This window comes from Onychomys torridus, chromosome 6, assembly GCF_903995425.1.
Source record: "Onychomys torridus chromosome 6, mOncTor1.1, whole genome shotgun sequence".
Classification (NCBI taxonomy): Eukaryota; Metazoa; Chordata; class Mammalia; order Rodentia; family Cricetidae; genus Onychomys; species Onychomys torridus.
In genome coordinates, this window is record NC_050448.1 from 4,037,728 (window position 1) to 4,059,768 (window position 22,041).

The 22,041-nt window shown below is 38.2% G+C and overlaps 1 protein-coding gene across 1 annotated transcript in view; it reads right to left on the bottom strand.

Moving 5' to 3' along the window:
• Positions 1 to 22,041, bottom strand: part of LOC118585533 (inactive N-acetylated-alpha-linked acidic dipeptidase-like protein 2) — a 183,371-nt gene that overhangs the window by 14,202 nt on the left and 147,128 nt on the right. Inside the window, exon 4 of the mRNA XM_036190210.1 lies at positions 736 to 829. Within this exon, the coding sequence (XP_036046103.1) occupies positions 736 to 829 (94 nt within the window). The remainder of the gene's footprint in view (positions 1 to 735; positions 830 to 22,041) is intronic.

Sequence of the window (22,041 nt, forward strand, 5' to 3'; positions counted from 1 at the left end):
TTTTTAATTCCAAGTCATTGGAACTCTGGCTCTGGAGGCTGCTCTGCTATTGGAGGACACTTTAAGCATGATGGTTTTCTTTTCAATTGAGTAGTTTTCTATCACTGACCCATTAAAGATTTGCTAGCAGAGTATGTGACTCAGGAGGAAGATGGCAAGCTTAGCCACAATCTCCCCCTTTGTATTTAATAAACGAAGACAAGCAGGAACCTATTGGATGGTGGAGGTCTGAGTTCTCCCGATACGTTTATATGTCAAGGACTGAGATGGAAACTATGGAACTGACCCTCTGGTTGCCTCACTGCTCCCTTTCACATGAACCAGGAATGTCTACCACATCCATAGCAACCAGTACCAGAGGAGAAACTTAGGATTCCATCCTGTGTGGAATGAATGTATTAGGGGCAATGTTGGGGGAAAGGTGGATTCCTGAACTGCTAGCTCACAATGAAGCTGTGAGTAGTAAGGGAAGCTCTGAGATCCAATCTCTTTAACGACCGACAGCCATCAGCCTCCTTCAGTCTGGGACACACTGCCTTCTGTCACACAAAGTCTGCCTCAGTTCTGTCTGCAGGGTGGCTTCAACAGTTCTCAATTGTTCTCCTTCTCCCCTCCAGGGAAGAGCCACACCATTGCTACAAATTTTAAGAGACTGGATACTTCATCTAGTCCTTCTTGTAAGTATTTGAAAACTTTTTCATTTACTAAAATTAAAACAATTTAAAGAAAAATTACCTTTAAGGCTATTTTGAACTCCTAAGGCTATATCAAGGGCACTGAAGGGCAGAACAGGTTCACTGGCGATTTGTAAAATTACTTCTCCTGAGAGCTGAAATGAAAAAAAAAAAAAAAAAATGGTAGTATTCAGCAATTAAGATTGTCATTTATTTATTTATTGGTTATTTCACATTTTATTATATACTCACGGTAACAATAAAAAGAAACAATTTAGTTTTGTAAAATCCTTTTCCTTTCAAATTATTTTTGATTTTATATTTCTTTAAAAAAAAAGGCTAGATAGCTTTTTCTTTCTTTCTTTTTTTTTTTTTTTTTTGTTGTTGTTGTTGTTTTTGTTTTTTGAGACAGGGTTTCCCTGTGTAGCTTTGTGCCTTTCCTGGAACTCACTTGGTAGCCCAGGCTGGCCTCGAACTCACAGAGATCCGCCTGGCTGCTGGGATTAAAGGCGTGCGCCACCGCCGCCCAGCTAGACAGCTTTTTCATGTCATAGGATAGTGTGAGCATATAATGGCTCCTTCTTTTTTGACCTAAAATATCAAGAAGTTAGAGTTTAAACAATTCTTTATATTCAAAAAAAGATCAAACATTATAGAAAAATAACTAAAAGAAATCAACCTCTGGTTATTGAACTAATAAAAACTCTAGACACAATTAACCATTGCTGTATTTCATTTAATGCCTAATCAATCTAATACATTTCTTTAGTCCCTTGGGTATGATTTCTTAATGCTTAATTTTATTCCCAGTCATGCTTCTGAAATTTATCAAAACCGTACAGAACATACCTCAATTTGAATTCAAAAATTAAACAAAACTTGAAATGGCATTACCCCAAAGTTGTAATGGGGCTTTCTTATGTGCATATCCTTCATTCCACTCTAAAGCTGTTTTTGAAAACTGACCCATGTGCCACACTTGAGGCAGTGCATGCTAGTCACAGTCTGCTAGTCGTCTGCCTTCACACAGCCATCACAGGACTTTAAGGCTACCAGCAAATGCCATGCTACACCTTTTTTTTTCCCTCCTAAATGATATTTAATGTTTTCTAGGGCCATACAAATGTCCCTGTGTCTCTTACGAGCATGAATCCAAGCTCAGAGTGAAACAAGACTGTATTGATATTATAAATACTCTAGGCATTATGGCTAGTACATAAAAACTACACATGGAAGTCAGAACATTAACGTGAGTCAGGACAGAAACCACCTGAGATATAATATATCAGCTAAACAGGATTTTAGATATCCAGATCTATATATTCAAGAAGCACCAAATCCTATATAAGTTAAAAATTGTACTTCCCTGTTGTTCACACAATTCATTTCATGGTAAGAATGCAATTCAATCTTATCTGTCCAGGCTTAGGAAAAAATGTGTTTCTGGGAAGTAAAGAGGAGAGATTCTGTTATTTGTTGGAGGTATTTTACTCCCATACATAGCAATGGATTTTCCCCAGTGACCAAGACATCTTCGCAGAGTTTGATCACCAGCCTATCTGTTGTAAATCCTGTAGGGAGCTGTGTGCCTGATCACACTGTGCTTTAGGAACAGAAAATTGCCTGCAGCAGGTTGATAGGAGTCACCCTTGTACTCCACCTGCCCTGTCCAAATCATGCACTGAACACCAATATTTGGAAATAAATTATTTGTAAGAGAAATTTTTAAGGGTTATTAGGAAATAGGCAGAATCCTTTTCCAATCTGCACTGGATAATGGGAACTACAGAATAGACATGCTTTGTTGATGCCTTTGGTATCTGGAAGCTGTACTTTACAAAAGATTCAAATGAAGTGGGGGGGGGGTGTTGAGGTGAAGGGTGACTGTGCTGCTAGAGAACATTGTTTTGTTCTGTTTTAAAAGAGTTTATTTGGCAGCGTCAACAGCTGGGATATATGCCAGCCACCCTGCTCCTTGTTTGGAATGGAACCTGGCAACAAAGAGTGGGGCTTTGAAGGCACCTGGGCCATGATACATGCTAAACCAGCTCCTTTTGTGGCTTCCTGGACAAGAGGGAGAGTTGTGTGCCCAGTGCCATGTGAGGGGAAATGAGCTGTGCTGTAAGACAGACAGCCTTCCTCAGACAGAAGAGTGCAAACTTCCTTGATGCTTGCATGAGGCTTGGGTGTTTATTTTACCTACTACACTTTATTATAAGGAAACCCTTAGAAGCTGGCAGTAGAGGAATTAATAGTCATTCCTATGACTTGAAAGGACCCACACCGAGAAAACATTAAAAATAATGGTAAGAGCTAAATACCAAAGAAACGTCTGGAATCAGATGCTGTTTAGAAGTTCTTACACCACTTACTCCTCACACAGCTGAGCAGAGCAGGTGTCACTATGGTTGCACCCTAGATAATTAAACCAAACCTCAGAGAGTTTTGACAACCTTCTCACATCACCACACAGAGCCTGTTGTGAAACCAAAACCATTTAGTTGTATCTTATGCTGTATAGAAGAGTCTTGGAAAGGCCTTTTAATTGATTATTTCTAAAGAATTAAAAGTAGACTCTAAAACTCTCTGTCCACACTCCTATTTGTAATTCATACATATGCTTTCTGACTTAAATACATTAGTTTCTTATAATATTGGCAGGCACTTGTCAGACCCTTAACTCCTAGACAGTGGTGACACCTAGAGCCCCATGTGGTATTGTCTGACATACCATCCATGTGTGTATTTGGAAAAGTAAATCTATAACACACATGTAGATGCAAAGGGGCTACTGGGAGGTAATTAGAGTTAGGTCTGGTGCTGTGGGTTGTCCCAATAAAGGAATACACAACTGAAAAGAGTGAAGTTGAAGCTTACATGTTCTTGTGCCCTTTTATCACAAGCAACCTGCCCACCCTGTTATCACCATGAGACACTGACCCCTTAACTTTTCAGCCTTCAAAGCCATGTGCTGAATAAACTTCTACTGTTTATTAGTTTCCTACAGTGAGGTACTCTGTTAGCAACATGGAGTAGTCACTGCAATACACATCATTAGCAGAGGGTAATTGTGAGATTCCACAGAATAACTAGGCAAAGGGATGTAGTGACACTCAGTGGTTAAGAGATGGGTTACTGTCACAGAAGCTGGGGCTCTCTTTCCAGCACCACAAGGTGGTTCATAACCACCTGCAACTCCAGCTCCAAGGGATCTGAGGCCATTTTTGGCCTCCTTGGTCACTGCACTCATGTGCACATATATTCACAACCTCACCCCAGCATACACATATTCCTGTATTAAAAATAAAAACTTAATGAAGAATAATCTAATCTGCCTTCATGAACCAAAGGATGGCTCAGAGGCAAAAGCACTTGTTACACAAACCTGGTGATCTGATCTGAATTGAATTCCCAGATCCCATGATGGAAGCAGAGAAATGAATTCCAAGAGTTGTGTTCTGACCCCCACATATATATTGTAGCACACACAGATCCACACATGGTACACATGCAACCACAGGAAAGCCCACACATGGTCCCGGGACCCTCCACTCTCTCTTTAAGGCTATCTTAACCCTGATTAGAAGGTAAAGAATGCAATGGAATAAAAAACTCATATATGGAATTAGGAGTATTTTAAAGAAGTAAAATGAGTTATGGAATTATTGAACACTCCAGGCCAAATCTTTCCTCTTTCACTAAAAACATTGATGTTCATGATTGATATCCTGGAATTGCAGACTTTAGTCAAGATTCAGCATCTAAAGATAGAACCACAAAGCAGTGTCTTCCCAGTTGTAAGGAGAATAGAAACAAATCACATTTATTCAATATACGTTTGTCTATCTTCATCCTGAAATAGTTTTGTCATATTTAAAAGTTCAAAAGAGTACTTTAAGTAAATTTAATATAGGGACTACACATATAGATTCTATAATTATAAATAATTATCACAAAAATGTTACAATTACATAACTGATTTTTATGAGCCCATGTTACATATTCATACAGTTGGTTCTCTTAAAGTTACTAAGTAATTTATCCATCCCCATATCACCCTATAGGATTGTATTTATATTTTCTGACTTTTTCCAAAATCTTTCTCTTGCATATTGAACAAGTCTAGAGAGGAAAACAAAACAAAACAAAAAACAGCATTTTTCCCACAAGTTTTTAATATCTAAAAATAGAGTTCTTTTTCTCTACTTAATCTGATCATTGTATCCATTGACCATATTTATAAAACAAGCTTTGATCTGACTCAGTAGTTAATGATAACACAATACTATACAAGGCATACACAGGTTCACTAAGGCAAACTCATGGATCTATGGTGCAAATTTTCTTTATTTTCAGGCCACGAAAATTAGAAAACATTGCTAGGCTTGTTCAATTTTATACATCCATATTAAAGTGAACACAGTTAATATCCACTATGGAGTTGATTTTATGTACCTGGTCAAATACACAATACAGTAGAATTTTAGAATAACAGCTGCCATTGTGGGATAATCATAGCATGTGCTTTTTAGGTCAGTGAGATATATATAGAGATACAGAGACTCTGAGGGACACTGAGTCATATGGGCATGGTATGATACATGGTCAAGTAAATAAGACATGAGCCCAGATCTATTGATGTTTCCAGTGTTCTATGGGGTGATGAAGAAGGCAAAAATCTGTCAATGAAATAAGCCATGATACTTTTACATGATTAGGAAACAATTCAACAGCAAAGCTGGTTTCCTTTAAAGCACCACATTTTACTTCTTATCATACTATGTAAGTATGATGCACAGACCATGGATTGAGGTTCAGGAAGATTAAGCAAAGAGGAAAAGCCAAGTTTGTGAAGTGAAAGAAGCATAAAATGTGTAAATGGGACTGAGGATAGAGCTCTGTTGGTAGAATGTTTGCCTCATATTCTCAAAGGTCTGGGTTCAATTCCCAGCATCACATAAACAAGAGCAAAAAGATGTGTAAATATTTCAAAGCAACAAGTAGAATTAGAACTATACCCTAGCAACAGACTTCACAACCACAGTTTTGGTGCCTGGCAACTGCCAGTATTGAAATACCCTGTTTGTGAGTTATGTTATATTATGTCAGAAAACCCCCAAATGGGCAGTAAACCTGCTATGGATAAGAGATCTCAGGGTAGCCATCCAGAGGCATGAGGCTGGAGGGACTGACCTTCATGTCCTCATGATGCATTTCAAAACCTGTGATGAGGTCCTTAGTAGAAAATCAAATATCTGTCTTTGTGTATGTCTCTGTCTCTGTCTCTGTCTCTCTCTCTCAAACACACACACACACACACACACACACACACACACACACACACACACACGAATTTCCAAAAAATAACAACAAATCATGTGTTGTTAAACAAAATCAGTACATGATCTCTGTATTCCTATCTTAACATAGCTAAAATTAAGCTTTGAGACTCTGAGTATCTCTCGTCTCGATAGCCCCCACAGACTCACCAATTTTATATGTCTAGATCCAGTCCCTTCATTTTATAGTTAGAACTTCAGCTGTTGATCAAAATTCTGCTTTTTTTGATCCTCTGTGGAGCCGACATGCTTCCTTTCTTTTGTTTCCCTTGAACTATAGGAAATTTGATATCTGATACTCAGCTCAAATACCTGCGATACAACAAATTTATTTGAAGAAATAATGCTTAATATTAAAAATGATCTTAGGATAAACAATCAAGCACTCATGTAACCTGTATAAATACCCTAACAGATACATCTGATAAAAATACCACAGAATATAGGAAATAAAATCTGAACTACCAAACCTGCCCCCATTCACACCAACAGGAGTCAGCATGTAAGGGGGAGACCTCCATAAACTGGGAAGCAGCTCCAATCTTTGCCACTGCATGACCAAAAGGTTCTTTCTGTGGAAAGATCTTGAGAGGATGCTTAGCAAGTCTTCCCAAAGCCCTGTGTATACTACTTATAGTTGTGAAAGTCAACAGTAGAAAGAGAGAAAGATAGAAAAACTGCTGTAGAAATCCACCTGAAGGTTCAAAAATGCCAGAATACTTTGGATGGACTGGGAGTTCCAGTGAAGTCATTTGTGATCAAAGGATTTTGAAATCACTGAATTTCCAAAATAATTCCAAAGGAGGACACCAATTTAAAAAGGATTTTTAGTCCAGGAAACACATGGACTATCTTACTTCAATGGGCATGTGGCTAATACCAGGCAATGGGCTACCTGCAGGAAAGTATGTGTGAAACCAAAAGAAGAGTGACAGCTCTCAGATGAGTGAGCTAGGGCACTGGCAGTGAAGCCGTCAGAGCTGCACATGTCTTTGGAGTAAAGCAAATCCTTTCTAGGTAGTGCCCTCAGCGAACCGATGCTCCCATCTCCACCACACTGACTACAGCTGTCAGAATATGAGCAACGGTCCCAGGAAGCTAAGTTGTGAATGACACATCTTCCCATTGCGGAATTGCTGTGATGGAGACACCACAAGGTTTTCTGGCTCTTTAGGTTGATGGGAAATAGAAAGAAGGCGTGCAAAAAGTATGTCTCCACACAAATTTGAATTGCTCATGGTCCTTGCTGGAAAAATTAAAAACCTTAAAAAACAGGTGCCTCAAAACATCCACATCTAAGCAGTGAGGATGCTGGGAATTGGTTACCTAGCTAGGAACAGCAAGGAAGGTTGCTCTGTGTAGATGCTACAGCCTATACCTTTCCATGCTATCCTTTTCTGGAGCTGGTTTTGGTGGTGCTTGCCAGTAGAGAACACTGAAGAGGTAGAGGAAGGAGGATCTTGAGTTCAAGACCAGCCTGAGCTATAACTTTTCTTCTGTACTGGAAACTTCCCATGGCTGAAAAGAGCCTCAGGTTGAGAAATAAGTTCAATATTTGGGAATGTATTATGAAAAATCTCCTACATCCAGGTACCTTTCCTCTGTCAGTGATTGTCATCTGCTTTCTGCCATTAAAGTATAGTGGAAAAAATATAACTGGAGACCATCAGCTTGGAAAACCCCAGTTTATTTTTTGGTATCTAGGTGACATTTGAAAGAGTAAGAACTGGGTTTGACTTTGCTAATTATTCTGCTTAGAGAAGAGCCCAGTGTGTTATTATTTGCTGGTGCACTGGAAAGAGAAACACCAAGACAAAAAATTATCTGTTTTTACTGTCAAGTGCTATTTTGCCTGGCCAATGAATGAATAATAACTTCTATATATTAGCAATAATATTGGCAACTAACATTTTAGAGCTCTTCCATTGTGTCAGGCAATATTCTAAATTCTTTACATGAGTTAATTCATTTAAACCATACAATAGTATTATTATATTTTGCAGATGAGAAAACTGAGACATTACATAATTAATTAACCATCTTAAAGCCACTGAGCTAGTTAGTACACAGTCATTATGAGATCTGTCTGAAAGTACTGTGGCTACAGATCCTAGACTCCAATCATAACACAAAATAGCAGATTATTGTGCTTTTTTTTTTTTTTTTTTTTTTTTTTTTTAGCTGAGGATCGAACTCAGGGCCTTGTGCTTGCTAGGCAAGCACTCTACCACTGAGCTCCCAACCCTCTTGCTCATTTTTTGAATACTAACAAATCAAGACCACAAGTGGCTACTGGCACAGCACCTACTGAATCAAAAAGTATGATTCTAAGGAACAACCAGGGCTTACTACACCCATCACAAACTTTTAAAGTAAAGACCTGAGCAAGTCACTCTATGAGAAGTATAATTTTTATACTTGCCAGTACTAATTTTCTTGTATACAGATTCTGGTTTCCTATCTCCAAAGATATGCAGAAATTTATGAAGTAAAGTAATTCCCCTTGAGGCTGATAAATACATTTTTTTACTTCAATTTCACTGAAAGGAATAGTGTTGGTTACAAAGCTATAAGATAATCAGATAATCTGGAAAAATAAGAAAAGAGAAGGAAGATGGTGTCTGTTTAGAGTACTATAAGTTAGGACTTTAACTTTAGCAACTTTGAAAAAGGCTCATGGAAGTGATTTTAATAACTAATATAACTACCATACAAATGGCTATTAGTGATCAGCCACTCATCCTCATCCATGCTGCTAGAGAATATTTCTACTAATAAGTCAACATTCACCCTGTACCAGCTATGTTATGGACTATGGTAAGTTCTTGGGGCTATTGAATTGTTGCTCATGAAAGGAGATAGATACTGACTATAACTTTAGGATAAAGCGTTTCACAAGGCACTGTGCAAAGGTTTACAGGGGTCCTTGCTCATAGAAGAATCAGACTCACTTCTTTGTGAGAAGGCCTTCCTGAGGAAGGCACCACCTTAGGCTCAGCATCAAGGAGAAAAAAAATAGGAGTAAACTGGGTGAAAATCAGTTGTCCCTACATCACACAAAATTTTTAATTGGATTATGATATTTAAAATTTTAAATTATTTTGGTGTTTATTTAGCATACATATCTGGAAAATGTGAAGGAAAAGTCATAGTTTGGGAGAAATAGCTATGCATCCCTCTCACTACCAGTAAGAGAAATCAAGTTCTCTGTACTTGACATGTCACTAGAGCTGTGAGTTAGCAAACAAGAGAGGTTGAGTTATTGTCATTGTGTCTTTATTGCATCCCGAACTCCATCAATTATCCAAATCAGAAACAAAAGAGGAACTTAGCAGCTTCTAACAATGCTAACTCAGCATGTGTCAAGTATACAAGATGCAGGAAGGCAGAAGTGACAATGATTTCCTATGCAAAGCTTTATAGCTTACCAATGCTAGTATCAATACATGTAAAATAATGTGTTTTTTTAACAATATAATAAAAAGTATTTAGTCAGGAATAAAGATTGCATTGGTTTGTGACACCCAACAAGTGACATTTTGACAATAATGAATTTAACCATGTTCAAAGACAATCCTTTGCTGTATGAATCATTTAAAATGTTGCCTAGACAAAATCCTAGTAAAAATAACTTAAGGAAGAAAGGATTGTTCTGCCTCACATACTGAGGGTAACATCCATAATGTTGGGGGAGTCATGGTTGCAGGAGCTTAGAAAGGCTGCTGCACAAGTTACGAGGTGTAGAGAAGATGGACGCTGGTGCTCATCTCATACTCTTCATGTGATTCAGTCCAGGATGACAGTCCAATGCCACCCCATCAGAGTGGTCTTCCCACTCCAATTTACCTCATCAAGATGGACCTCCAGGCACTCCGAGCACTAGAATGCTCTCACTGTCATGCCCAGAGGCTTGTCTCTTGGATGATTCTATAGGCTGTTAAATTGACAGTCAATATTAACTATTACATTGAGTTCATTGACCAATGCTACTTTTTTTCATAGAAATTGCTCACATAATTATTTGCTTTTGTATATTTTCAGTGAAAACCATCCAAAACTAAGCCACTATTGTTTTAATGTAGTTTGGGTATCAGGTGAAACTTTGTTTTAACAATAATATGTTATAATAATTAAATAATGACATTTTCATAATAGAAGCAGTAGAAGCATTAGAGAGGGAAGATAATATGTGAATGGTAAAGAAAATAATTGTTCTTTTGAACTAGCTGCTTCTACCTACAGAGACTTCAGATTTAAATAATGATCAAAATATATGTGACCTAGAAAGTATGCTATTACACTGCTAATGCAGTTTTTTTCTTCTTTTTGACTTTAAATGCAATACATATTGTTGTAGACTGCTTCCTACAGACTGAGACTTGACATTTTAAAAATAGTGAAAGAAACACACAGGCTTCATATCTTTTGATGTGCGATTATATTCATGACAAGTTTCTCTTGCAGCTTTCTAGGAAGCAGATGCTATTGTTCAGTTGAATCTAAAGTATACGCATGTAAATAAGGAGCTCCAGACATTGAATGCACTGCCACACTCAGGCATTCTGGCGATATCTGTTTTATGTCTCATGTGTTACTTAGAAAGACAGGACTGTGCTTCTTTAAATATATCTTGATTGTCCACAGAACTGTTATAGAATTTGAAAGTCTTACTGTAGTTCACCAATTAGCCCCTTGTGACAGGGGCAATTCATTTTAACAAGTTATTTATTGCAGGGCAATCCTGCAATTCATTTCAACACTTTAGCTTAGAAATCTATATGTAACACTTATTTTAAAAAGCAATTCCAACAGTCCTAGTATTCAAGAGTTCTGGTTAACGTTAGAAAGATATGAGTAGAGCATATGCCATATAAACACGAGAACCTGAATTCAAATCTTTAGACCTAAAGCAAAAGCCTCAATAATAGTTCACATCAGTAATCTTAGTGCTCTTTCAGCAAAACTGGAAGTAGACACACGGAAATCCCTGAAGGCTCCTGTATTAGCTGGAAATGATTATGTAGCACACTGGCAAACAATAGTGAGACCTTGCTTTACAGAAGGTAGCAAGCAAGGATGGACTCCCAAGTTTGTCCTTCAAACTCTACATATACCCCTGCCATACTACATATACAGGTAATCATATGGATGGATGTATGCACACACACACACACACACACACACACACACACACACACACACACACACACAAGAATTCTGGGTTAGATATAAAGACAAAAAGCAACTAATATTGTGAAATAGTTCTAAAAGAAAAATGACAGTCACCTGGGAGTAGAATCTCCACCCAGAACACTGGCTGGAGATTCTACTTCTGCTGGGCTTTAAAGAAAAGGTAACTCTTGGAGATGCTGGAGGATAGAGAACATTCTAGTAAAAAGATTGGACAAGTGCAAATGCTGATTCAAGCTCTGAAGAAGTCCACTTTGCTGGACAGAGGAGTTCTTTACTGAAGAAAAGGAAGGTAAGCAGAAGATGAGGACTCTCCTTGTTAGTCATCTCAAGGCAGGAGAAGTGCATTTCAGCTATACTTCAGTGACTTGACAACTCAGACATATTTTGTAATGGGGCCCCATGGAATTACTGACATATTTATCAGGAAGCTAGCTTTCACCAGTCTATGCAAGACTCCAAAGAAAAGCTTCACTTAGAAGATGAAGCAGATTTTGCTTATGTTTTTTTTTTTTTTCTGAAAATTGATACCCTATACCTCCATGTAACAGCATGAGCAACATTTATAATATGTAAATAAAACTTGTTGAAAATACAACAGCCTTTTATCTACAGTGTGTAAACTTAATGCTTGATTCCCTGTGCACCTTATTAAGACCTTATTATCTCAAGTGGTAACAATACCCTTAGAAGGCTTTGGCACTTGTTTGGTTATCAGTAAGGAATGAGATGACTGGGGCTTTGATGGTGATAGGAGTCATCTAAATAGCTTATGAATATGACTACTTTCTAGAACCTGAAGGAATGGTAGCCACCTATTAGAGCTCTGACAATTCCAGTTCCTTATGCAACTCATATTAGAGACGACCTCAACACACGTTGGAAGTCTACTGCCCATGTGAATATTCATCAGGGTTTAAATGAAACTTGTCTCTCACAGCCAAGAAGCAGAGGTGAACCCTGCCCCATATATCTTGAGCACAATTCCATTCTCTCAGTAGTCTGTGAGATCTTAGCAATTTTAGATCCTCAGATGAACTAGTTGTATTCCCCTGTCCATCACTTAATACAAGGTTTCTCCCTCCACAATACACACTGCAACACTGATCTGATTTAAAAGATAACCTAGAACATCTCTGTTTCTCTTCGTGTGAAGGAGATGGAGGAAAGGAACAAGCATTGTGACTCAAGCCCGGGGTTTAGGAGCAGGAAGATCAGAAGAAGTTCAAGGTCACTCTCAGCTACAGCGCAAGTTTGATGGCAGACTGGGATAGATGTATTCCTGTTTCAAAAACAAGATAGGATATGCTCCACCCCCAATCCAGCCCTCCCTGTGGCTGATTGCCAGAAATGACAACCTTCCTTTAGGAATCACTAGATGCCAGTCCTGTGGAGATACAAGGATACAACCTTTGATCCTCTGGTATAACCACAACCCATCTGGTTGCCTTGCTGTTGCTTGCTAGGAATCTCAGCCTCCTTACAGTCCCTCTCCCTCTCTCAGGACTCTCTGTCAAGACTAACTGTAGTCCTGACAGCAACCTCACTATGACATTCCCATTTATCCTGAGCCACACTGATATCCAGGACCAGTCAACACTGCTGGTGAAAACTTATTCCAAGCTCCTTGACCAATCTTCTGAAGGTACCAGACTGTAACCAACCATTTCACTGGAATTATGAAGGTCTGATTGCATTTTATCTTATGCAAACATGTCAGATTATAATAAGCAGTGAGGGTAATATCATAGTGAGGACTATGAAAGGCTTGGTAAGTTACAGTAAAGAGTCTGGGTTCTGTATTGAGGCTTTGAATGCATGAATGAAGCCAATGGACTGTTAGCACCAGAAGAATGTGTACAACTTTTCAAAGATGTAAATTCCTAAGCATGATCCTCCTACACAGGGGAGAGTCTAAGGGGGTCTGAGTAAAGATCCTGTCATCCACCATTTCATAATAAACATCTTAGTTGGGGCTGACACTTAGTTGGTAGAGTGCTCCTTTACTAGCCAGAAGGCCTTGCCTTACACTCCCAGCACTCCAGAGCCAGCATACCTGTCTTTCAGCACTTGGGAGGCAGAAGCAGGAAGATCAGAAGTTCAAGGTCATCTTTGGCTTCAGGGAGTTTAAGGCCAATCTGGGCTACTTGAGGCATTGACTCAATAAAATAAATAAACGAAAATGAGCCTCACTAATGATAGATGGTTGTGGGTGAGGGACATTGAGAACCAGCATGTCTGTATTTGTGTGTTTCACACAAGCCATGAGTCACCTTTGGGAGTCAGATCTCTCTTTCTACCATGTGGGTCCAGGACATCAGACTCCAGTTGTCTGTCTTGGAGGCAAGCATTTTAAAACACTGAGCCATTTGCCTGCTTAAAAGCTGTTTTTGAGCAAAGTGGTATATACATCAATTTTCAAAATTCTGAAAATATAAATCTTTTGTTATCTAATTTTACCTTTAAAGTATAAATGCAAGTTAGGTGCCATATTCATTTATGTGGAAGTGCATAAATAAACAATTCATGAGACAATTTCATGAGGAACAAAAGTCAATCAAATCAAGCAGGTAATTTGAAAATGGACAAAAATATGTCCAATAACAGATACCTAGTTTCTTCTTTTAAAGTGCTATTTAGCGGAAAACCAATTAAAGTAGGAATTTTTCACAATGTGTTTATTTTTTATTCATATATTATAAGCTGCTAACTCTATCTCTTTTTTTTAAATATCTTCACATTTTTATTTTTATTTTCTATTTCTTTTTTAAGGGTGACAAGGAACCTGGGTTCCTCTATACAACTTACTCAGAAGCTTGGGGATACTTCTAAGGGTTGTACTCTACTGCTCTAACTCACAAACTTAGGAAGATTAAGAGGCACCTAGCTTTTAAATGAGATCTGTATTATAACATTTCCAGTACAAATAACTTTATCCTTATTTTTAATGAAAAATTAATTGCTGGAAATACGCTCTTATGAAATATATAATGTAAATACATATTCATAAGTAATAAAACTAACTTACAGAAGATCAAATATTTTGCATAAACTTATAGAGGAGCAAATAATGAAAGAAGTTTTGCTGTTGTCTGATTTTATCACCTAAATTTGCAGATAAGGAAATGGGAGTTGCAACTTGAAATGACCTTCTAAGCATCACAGAGCTTTTCACAGACATACCAGAAGAAGAATTAAAATTTTTAAAATATTAAATACATTGTGTTTGCACATAACAAAATGCTACCAGGATAATCTAATTTGATTAATTACATGTATGTGTTCTTATTCATAATTATGAAGATATGATAAAGCTATGAATAATGCAAAGTTTGTTAAAGTCATCACAAAAAATGCACAAATAGTAGACTATGAGATTGTAATTTCAGGTGTGAGTGTGTGTGTGTGTGTGTGTGTGTGTGTGTGTGTGTGTGTGTATGTGTTTATTAAAGTACAAGCACAGGATACTACCCACCTTCTTTGAGACAGGCCATCTCACTGGCTTAGAACTCACTAATCATGCTAGGTTAGGCTGACAGCCAACAAGCCCTGGGATCCTCTAGCCTCTGCATCCCCAACACAAGATTATAAGCACATTATATCAAGTGTATTTTTACATTGGTTCAATAGATGAAATTCAGGTTCTCCTATCAGTGTTTTATGGACTGAACCATTGTAGACGAATTTCTAAACAGTCTTATTAAACAAGAAACAGAGAGCTGAATGCAGGGGAGAAAGCTGTAGAGATCAGAGAAATAGGAATAGTCACTAACTAACCTTAGCTCACCATCCCGCAAGAGAACCAACTTCTTCCTGTCTAACCTGTGCCTTTATTGCCTTGCTGTTCTGCCTTCTCATTGGCTCTTAGCCCAGTCACCTCACTATCTTGTCACTGCTTGTCTGTACAGACTTCCAGGTCTTTATTGTTGGTACTGGGATTAAAGGCATGTGTCACCACACGTGGCTGTGTTCTTGAACACACAGGGACTCTGCCTGTCATGTGATTGGATTAAGGGTGTGTATTACCACCACCTGGCTTTTGTTTATGGCTGGCTATCTATGTCCTCTGATCTCCAGGCAAACTTTATTTATTAACATACAAATAAAATATCACCATAATTCCCCCTTTTTTCTAATAAAAATAAAAAAGAATTTTAAAAAAGGGTATAACTAATATAAGAAAAACTAGCAGATGCCAGCCCACCATCCTGGGAGCAGCATGTAATAGCAGACAGGTAAAGCCACAGAACATGTGGTAACATATAGATTAACAAAAATGGGCTGAGTTTGAATGTAAGAGCTAGTCAATGGTAGGCTTGAGCTAATGGCCAAGCCATTTTCGTTAATATACGCCTCTGTGTGTTTACTTGGATCTGAGTGGCTGCAGAACTGGCAGGTGAGAGAGATTTGTCTTGACCAAGATCCAGAGGGCCAGGAAAACTTTTAGCTACAAATCATATCCCCAACCTGCATTAAAAATGTAATGAAATAAAAATAATCTCTAGTATCCACTGCTGTCTTACTTCTGCAGGGTAGGAAGACAATCCTCCTAAGACACCAACTGGCCTCACCTAAGTAGATTCAGCTGTCCACACAAACTGCCTCCTCTTTCACTGTCCAGGCTATGCTTAATTCCTTTCTCCCAACAGACAGAGTGTATAAAGTCCTACATTGTAATTTTTGATCCTTGTTTCATTCACATGCTTCTTGGTCATACATTTGGAATTGCTATATCTTCCTGATAATTTATTCTTTATAATCCTTTATGAGAATGTCCTTTAATTATACTATACTCCAAGGCTGGACCTTGTCATGAAACCTATTGCTTGGGATTTTGATCATGCTGCATTGGCTTCCATTAGTTAGTATTCTCTCTTCAATCTCTTTATTTTTATGTTTTTAATATTTTACAAAATGTAAAATTATGCATGTGTTTGCATTATGCTATTGCTTTGTCTTTTCTCTTGATTAATTTTCTTTTACTTGCAGATTTTTTTCCTGACATTTTCTTTCTCTTTATACTTAAGAATTACATTTTCAGGTATTGGTGAGATGGCTAAGCAATTAAGAGCAGTGGCTATGCTTCCAGAGAACACAGCATTTTATGGCAGCTTACATTCTGTAACTCCAGTTCCACATATCCAATGCCCTCTTTAACTTCTTTCAACACCAGGCATATGCGCAGATAAACAAGGAAGCAAACTACCATGGCATTTTATTTTATTATTGTTGTGATAAATACATTTGAGAAGAACAATGCTTACTAATTGATTAATCAATAGCCAAACTCATTCCCAAGCTATGCAACTCAATAGGGTCATCAGAATGTATTAATGTCTTCCTCCTTTCCCCTCATTCTCTGGGATGTTTATCCCAGTTTTGTCCTTCTTTGTTGTGGGATTAAAGTCAGTTATCACTTAGATTTACCCATGGGCTCACAATTTTTATTTTTGTGCGCTGTGTTTCTTCCCTGTCCCTTCCTTCAGGATTTGATTTCCTTCTTAGTAAAAGTGCTGAATATCTGTGTGTCAACTTGTCACAAGCTAGAGTCATCTGAAAGGAGAAAACCTCAATTGAGAAAATGTCTCCACAATTGGACTCCTGGAGCTCCACCTGGGGCCTGCCCGAGGATCTCTGCATCCACTTCCATCAGTTATTGGATGAGAGTTCCAGCTCGACTGTTAGGGTGTTCGGCCATCTGATCACCAGACTAGGTCAGATCAGGCTTTCTCTCGACCATTGCCAGTAGTCTACAGTGGATGTATCATTGTGAATCTCAGTCTGGAAGGAGGGGACTGGACCTGCCTGTACTGAACCTACCAGGTTGAGCTGAATCCCCAGGGGAGTCTTGGCCCTGGAGGAGATGGGAATGGAGGAGAGGGGCTAGCGGGGAAGGTGGGGGGGGGGGCAGAAAGGGGGAGGACAGGGGAACCCATGGCTGATGTGTAAAATTAAAACACAAATATAATTTAAAAATACACACACAAAAAGAAGAATATGTCTGCTGTGGATATCGCTCTGTACAAATAAAATGCTGTTTGGCCAGTGGCCAGGCAGGAAGTATAGGTGGGACAAGAGAGAAGAGAATTCTGGGAAGTGGAAGGCTCAGGGAGAGACACTGCCAGCCGCTGCCATGAGAAGCAACATGTAAAGACTCTGGTAAGCCACAAGCCATGTGGCAAAGTATAGACTAACAGAAATGGGTTAATTTAAGATAGAAGAAGTAGATAACAAGAAGCCTGCCATGGCCATACAGTTTGTAAACAATGTAAGTTTCTGTGTGTTTACTTGGTTGGTTCTGAGCATCTATGGGCTTGGCGGGTGAGAGAGATTTGTCCTGACTGTGGGCCAGGCAGGAAAACTCCAACTACAAGTGTCTCCATAAGATCCAGTTATAAGGCATTTTCTTAATTAATGATTGGTAGAGGAGAGCTCAGCCCATGTGGTGAGGTCCCTGGGTTAGCAGTCCTGGGTTCAGTAATAAAGCAGACTGAATAAACAATGGGACACAAGCCAGTAAGCAGAAACCATGTATAGCCTCTGTCTCAACTCCTGCCTTCAGGTTCCTGCCCTGTTTGAGTTCCTGTCCTAATGTCTTTCAGTGACAATGTGGAAGTATAAGCCAAATAAGCAAACTGTTTCCTCACCAACTTGCTTTTTGCCACTGTGTTTCATTGCAGGGTTGTAGCTCTAGCAATACAGTCAACTATCTTTATTTCAGTTAAGCTGCTGTGAACTTATATTAGCCTTTCTCTAAGAATACTTTCTACTTAAGATATCTTATTTATTTTATATGTGTGTGTGCTGAGTCTATGTGTGTGCATCACATACATTCAGGTACCAGCAGAGACCAGAAGAGGACATCAGATGCCCTGGAACTGGAGTAGGAGACAGCTTTGAGTTCCCAGATGTATGTGCTGTGAATCCATTCATGCCCTCTCTAAGAGCAGCTGTAGCATGAATCTTAACAGGTCTTATTAATAAGAACAAACCTGAGGCCACTTATTGGGGTGAATGCTGGAAGATCAGAGAAGCAGAACAAGCCACAGCTATCTCACCTTGCTAGTTCCTCAGCTGGTCTTGTTTCCTCAGACTGCAAGCTTCTGAATCGTCATGCCAATGGCTCTCAGCTGAACTGTGCTACTCCAAAGCATGAATGCTAATCCTAGCCAAAAGCTTAACTAACTAAATGCTTAACTGACTCTGGTGCCTGGTTTTCACATCATATATCTTTCTACTTTCTGCATTACTCCCTGGGATTAAAGGCTGGGTTTCTGGGTTTAAAGTTGTGGGTTACCATGCTTAGCTGTTTCTAAAGTGGCCTTGAACAGAGATCCACTTGGCTCTGCCTCCCAAGTGCTGGGATTAAAGGCATGCACCACCACCGCCCAACTTCTGTTATGGCTTGCTCTGACCCATTTTCTAGCCACCATTTTTGGCTTTGTTCTAGTGGCTGTCTGTTCTCTGACCCCAGATATGTTTATTTCAGGGAACACACAATATTTCAGGGAACACAATACCCACCACAAGCAGCAAGCGTTCTGAACTGCTAAGTCTACTCTCCAGCTCCTCTTTCTCACATTTAAATACTCTAGATGAACACACAATTCTAAGTTGAGAGGTACATTTCTTTAATATTTTTAATTTACTCCTTCTATTTTGCTCTATTTTGTTTCTAGTAAGAAAGCTTTGGATATGGCTTAATTAACATTTTGTGGTTGCTTCTCTTCTAAGAACAGTTTCACCCACACTGTTTAGAAGTAGGTTTAGCTTTCAACATATTCTACTTATAACTTGATATAAAAAATAAAATTTGAGAAAGCTGGAGAAATAGCTCAGTACTTAAGAGCATTTGCTGCTGATACATAGGACATCACTTTGATTTCTAGCATCCAAATCTTGCTGTTCATAATTTCCTGTAACTCCAGTTCCAGGACATCCAATGCTGTTTTCTGGCCTCTGTGGGCACACACACACACAAACACACACACACACACACACACACACACACACACACACACACACACACACAGAGACATGTTGTAGGATATGATTTTAACTAGGAAAAGATGTGTTACATTTGTTTATGCTGCAGAATATTACTGTATTAATTGTATAAAGGAGTATTACTTTTGTCTATGCTGCATTTGTTTAATGATCTAAGAATGTGTGTTTATTTATGCAAATATATGTTGCATCTGTTTTACCATGCCTGCCTAAGGCATCTAATTGGTCTAATAAAGAGTTGAATGGTCAATAGCTAGGCAGAGAAAGGATAGGCGGAACTAGCAGGGAGAGATCGAATAAATAAGAGGAGAAAACTTGGCTCAAAAAGGAGATGAGAGAAGAAGGAGAAAGAAGAACAAGAGAAGAAGAGAGAAAATGATCCAACAAGAAGCCAGGCAGCTGCTCCAGCCAGATATAAAGAAGGAGTGACTGTACCATATATAGAAGGAAAAGTAAAGAGCACCAAGGCAAAAAGTACACAGCGAGAAACAGGCTAATGTAAGTTACAAGAGCTAGCCAGAAATGAGCCTAAGCTAGTTCAAGCATGCATAACTAAAAGAAATCTCGGTGTCATAATTTGGGAACTGGTTGTTAGCCTAAAAGAAAAAGCCTAGTGCACACACACACACACACACACACACACACACACACACACACATTTATATCTTCAGATACTGCTAGGTACCCATCATCACCCTTTTAAGGTAATCTAGAATGAAATGGTCCAAGTAATACAGTTCTAATTTATTAATCTTTTTATTTTTATAAACTCTACTTTTTTTTCTGGATTACTTCTTTAGGTTTAATATTTTAATATGTATGTATGTATGCCTATACATACACAAATTTATAACATATAGTATCTATGATATAATAATATACAATGTATAAAATATAATTATAATAAACTATTTATAATCTACTTATATATTATATATAGACATACACATATTTTTTAATCATTTATGGAGTTTTTATTTTGAGCTGTTTATACTATTTCCAGAGATATATGATTATTTTTAGAATATTATTTTTCTCATTATGATTTATTATTTCATTATTGTCTCCAATATTTACCTTTTCCTATAATAATTTTTAAAAATTCTTATCGCTTAGTTTTGAGATTCTAGGTATATGTGAAATATTATGCATGCTTATCTGAGTGGATCTCTTTCAACTATTAGTCACAGGTATTTGTATATGTCTGTGTGCATCTACAACTTCATGAGTGTGGTTCTAAGAAAGAAAAAAGACTGGAGATGGGCCTACAAGATGACTTCATGGGTAAAGGTGCTTGTCACCAAGCCTAACAACCTGAGTTTAATTTCCAGGGTCCACATCACTGAATAAGAGAACAGACATTCTGCAAGTTCACATCTCATCTCCAGTTACACGGTGAAGACTTGTTCTGACATATAATAAATAAACAAAATTTTAAAAGCAAGGGACAGAGAATGGTATTGTTTACATTGTGACCTCTTAAAATTCTATATTGAAAATCTATCCCACAAGGAGATAATATGAAAATATTAACATGTAAAATTTTTGGGTGTATTAGAATGTGAGAGTGGTGCCTTCATAGTTGAAATCAGCATCCTCATAAAAGGACAAAATAGTTAATCACACAAACCATGTGAGGAGATACAATAAGATACTATATAAAATGGTGTGTGTGTGTGTGTGTGTGTGTACATAAATGTACATGGACACCTGCTGTGGTAGTCTGAATGGAAATGGCAGCCATATGCCTAGAAGAACTGACACTATTAGGAGATATGGCCTGATTGGAGTAGGTAGTAGGTGTGCTGATCTTACAGATATGGTCTTGCTGGAGGAAGGGTGGCACTAGAGACAGGCTTTGAGGTTTCTGAAGCTCAGGCCAAGCCCAGTGTCATTCTGTCTTACACCTACCTGTTCATTGGAATGTAGAACTCTCAGCTTCTTCTCCAATACTATACAAGCCTGCCTGCTGCCATGCTCAATGCCATGATAATAATGGACTAAACCTTTTAACTGCAAGCTGCTGCCAATTAAGTGCTTTATTTTATGAGTTGTGTGGTCATGGTGTCTTTGCACAGCTATAGAAACCCTAATTAAGACACATGTGGCGCTAGGAATCAAATCCTGTGCCTTATGCATGCTAGGCAAGTCATGTGTTATTAAGCCCATCCTGAGCCAAATAAGAATGTTTGAATCATGGATCATTTCTCATCAGACATGATATCTGCTAGTGGCTAATTTTGGCTTCTTAGCCTGTAGGACTGAAACAAATTTTTTCTGGGTTTTTTTTTTTGTTACCCAATTTATGAAATTATAATAGCCTACATGGATGAGGATAGGAATAAAGTTCACCATGACTCTACATATCAAGGGGTTTTAAGGCTTGAGAATCCTTGCTGGCTATTAAATACAATGGTGAGTCAGAATTTAAAATAGATAAAATATGAACTCATCTGTTTCAAAAGATACAAAGAACAAAAGAAAAATCATCCTGGACACATTCATAAATAATGCTGTAAAGGAGTTTGCATCTGTTTTTCCCACACACACAATCTAAGTCAAGCTTTGCTTTATATTGCTAATGCAGAAAATCTCCCATCATGAACTTCAATCCAGATCCATCTGGCTGCCACACACAGTATCAGGAAGCAAACATGCCTTAGTTCTGCTTCCAGTATTGATGCATTAGTTGCTTTGAAGATTCTATACATAATATCTAGAATATATAGATTTCTCTGGCTTATAAATGAGATCATGTCACATGTCTTTTAAAACTCTGCTTTACTGTAGCACTCAAATGCCAAGCAGCACTCTGAAAGCCAAAAGGAATC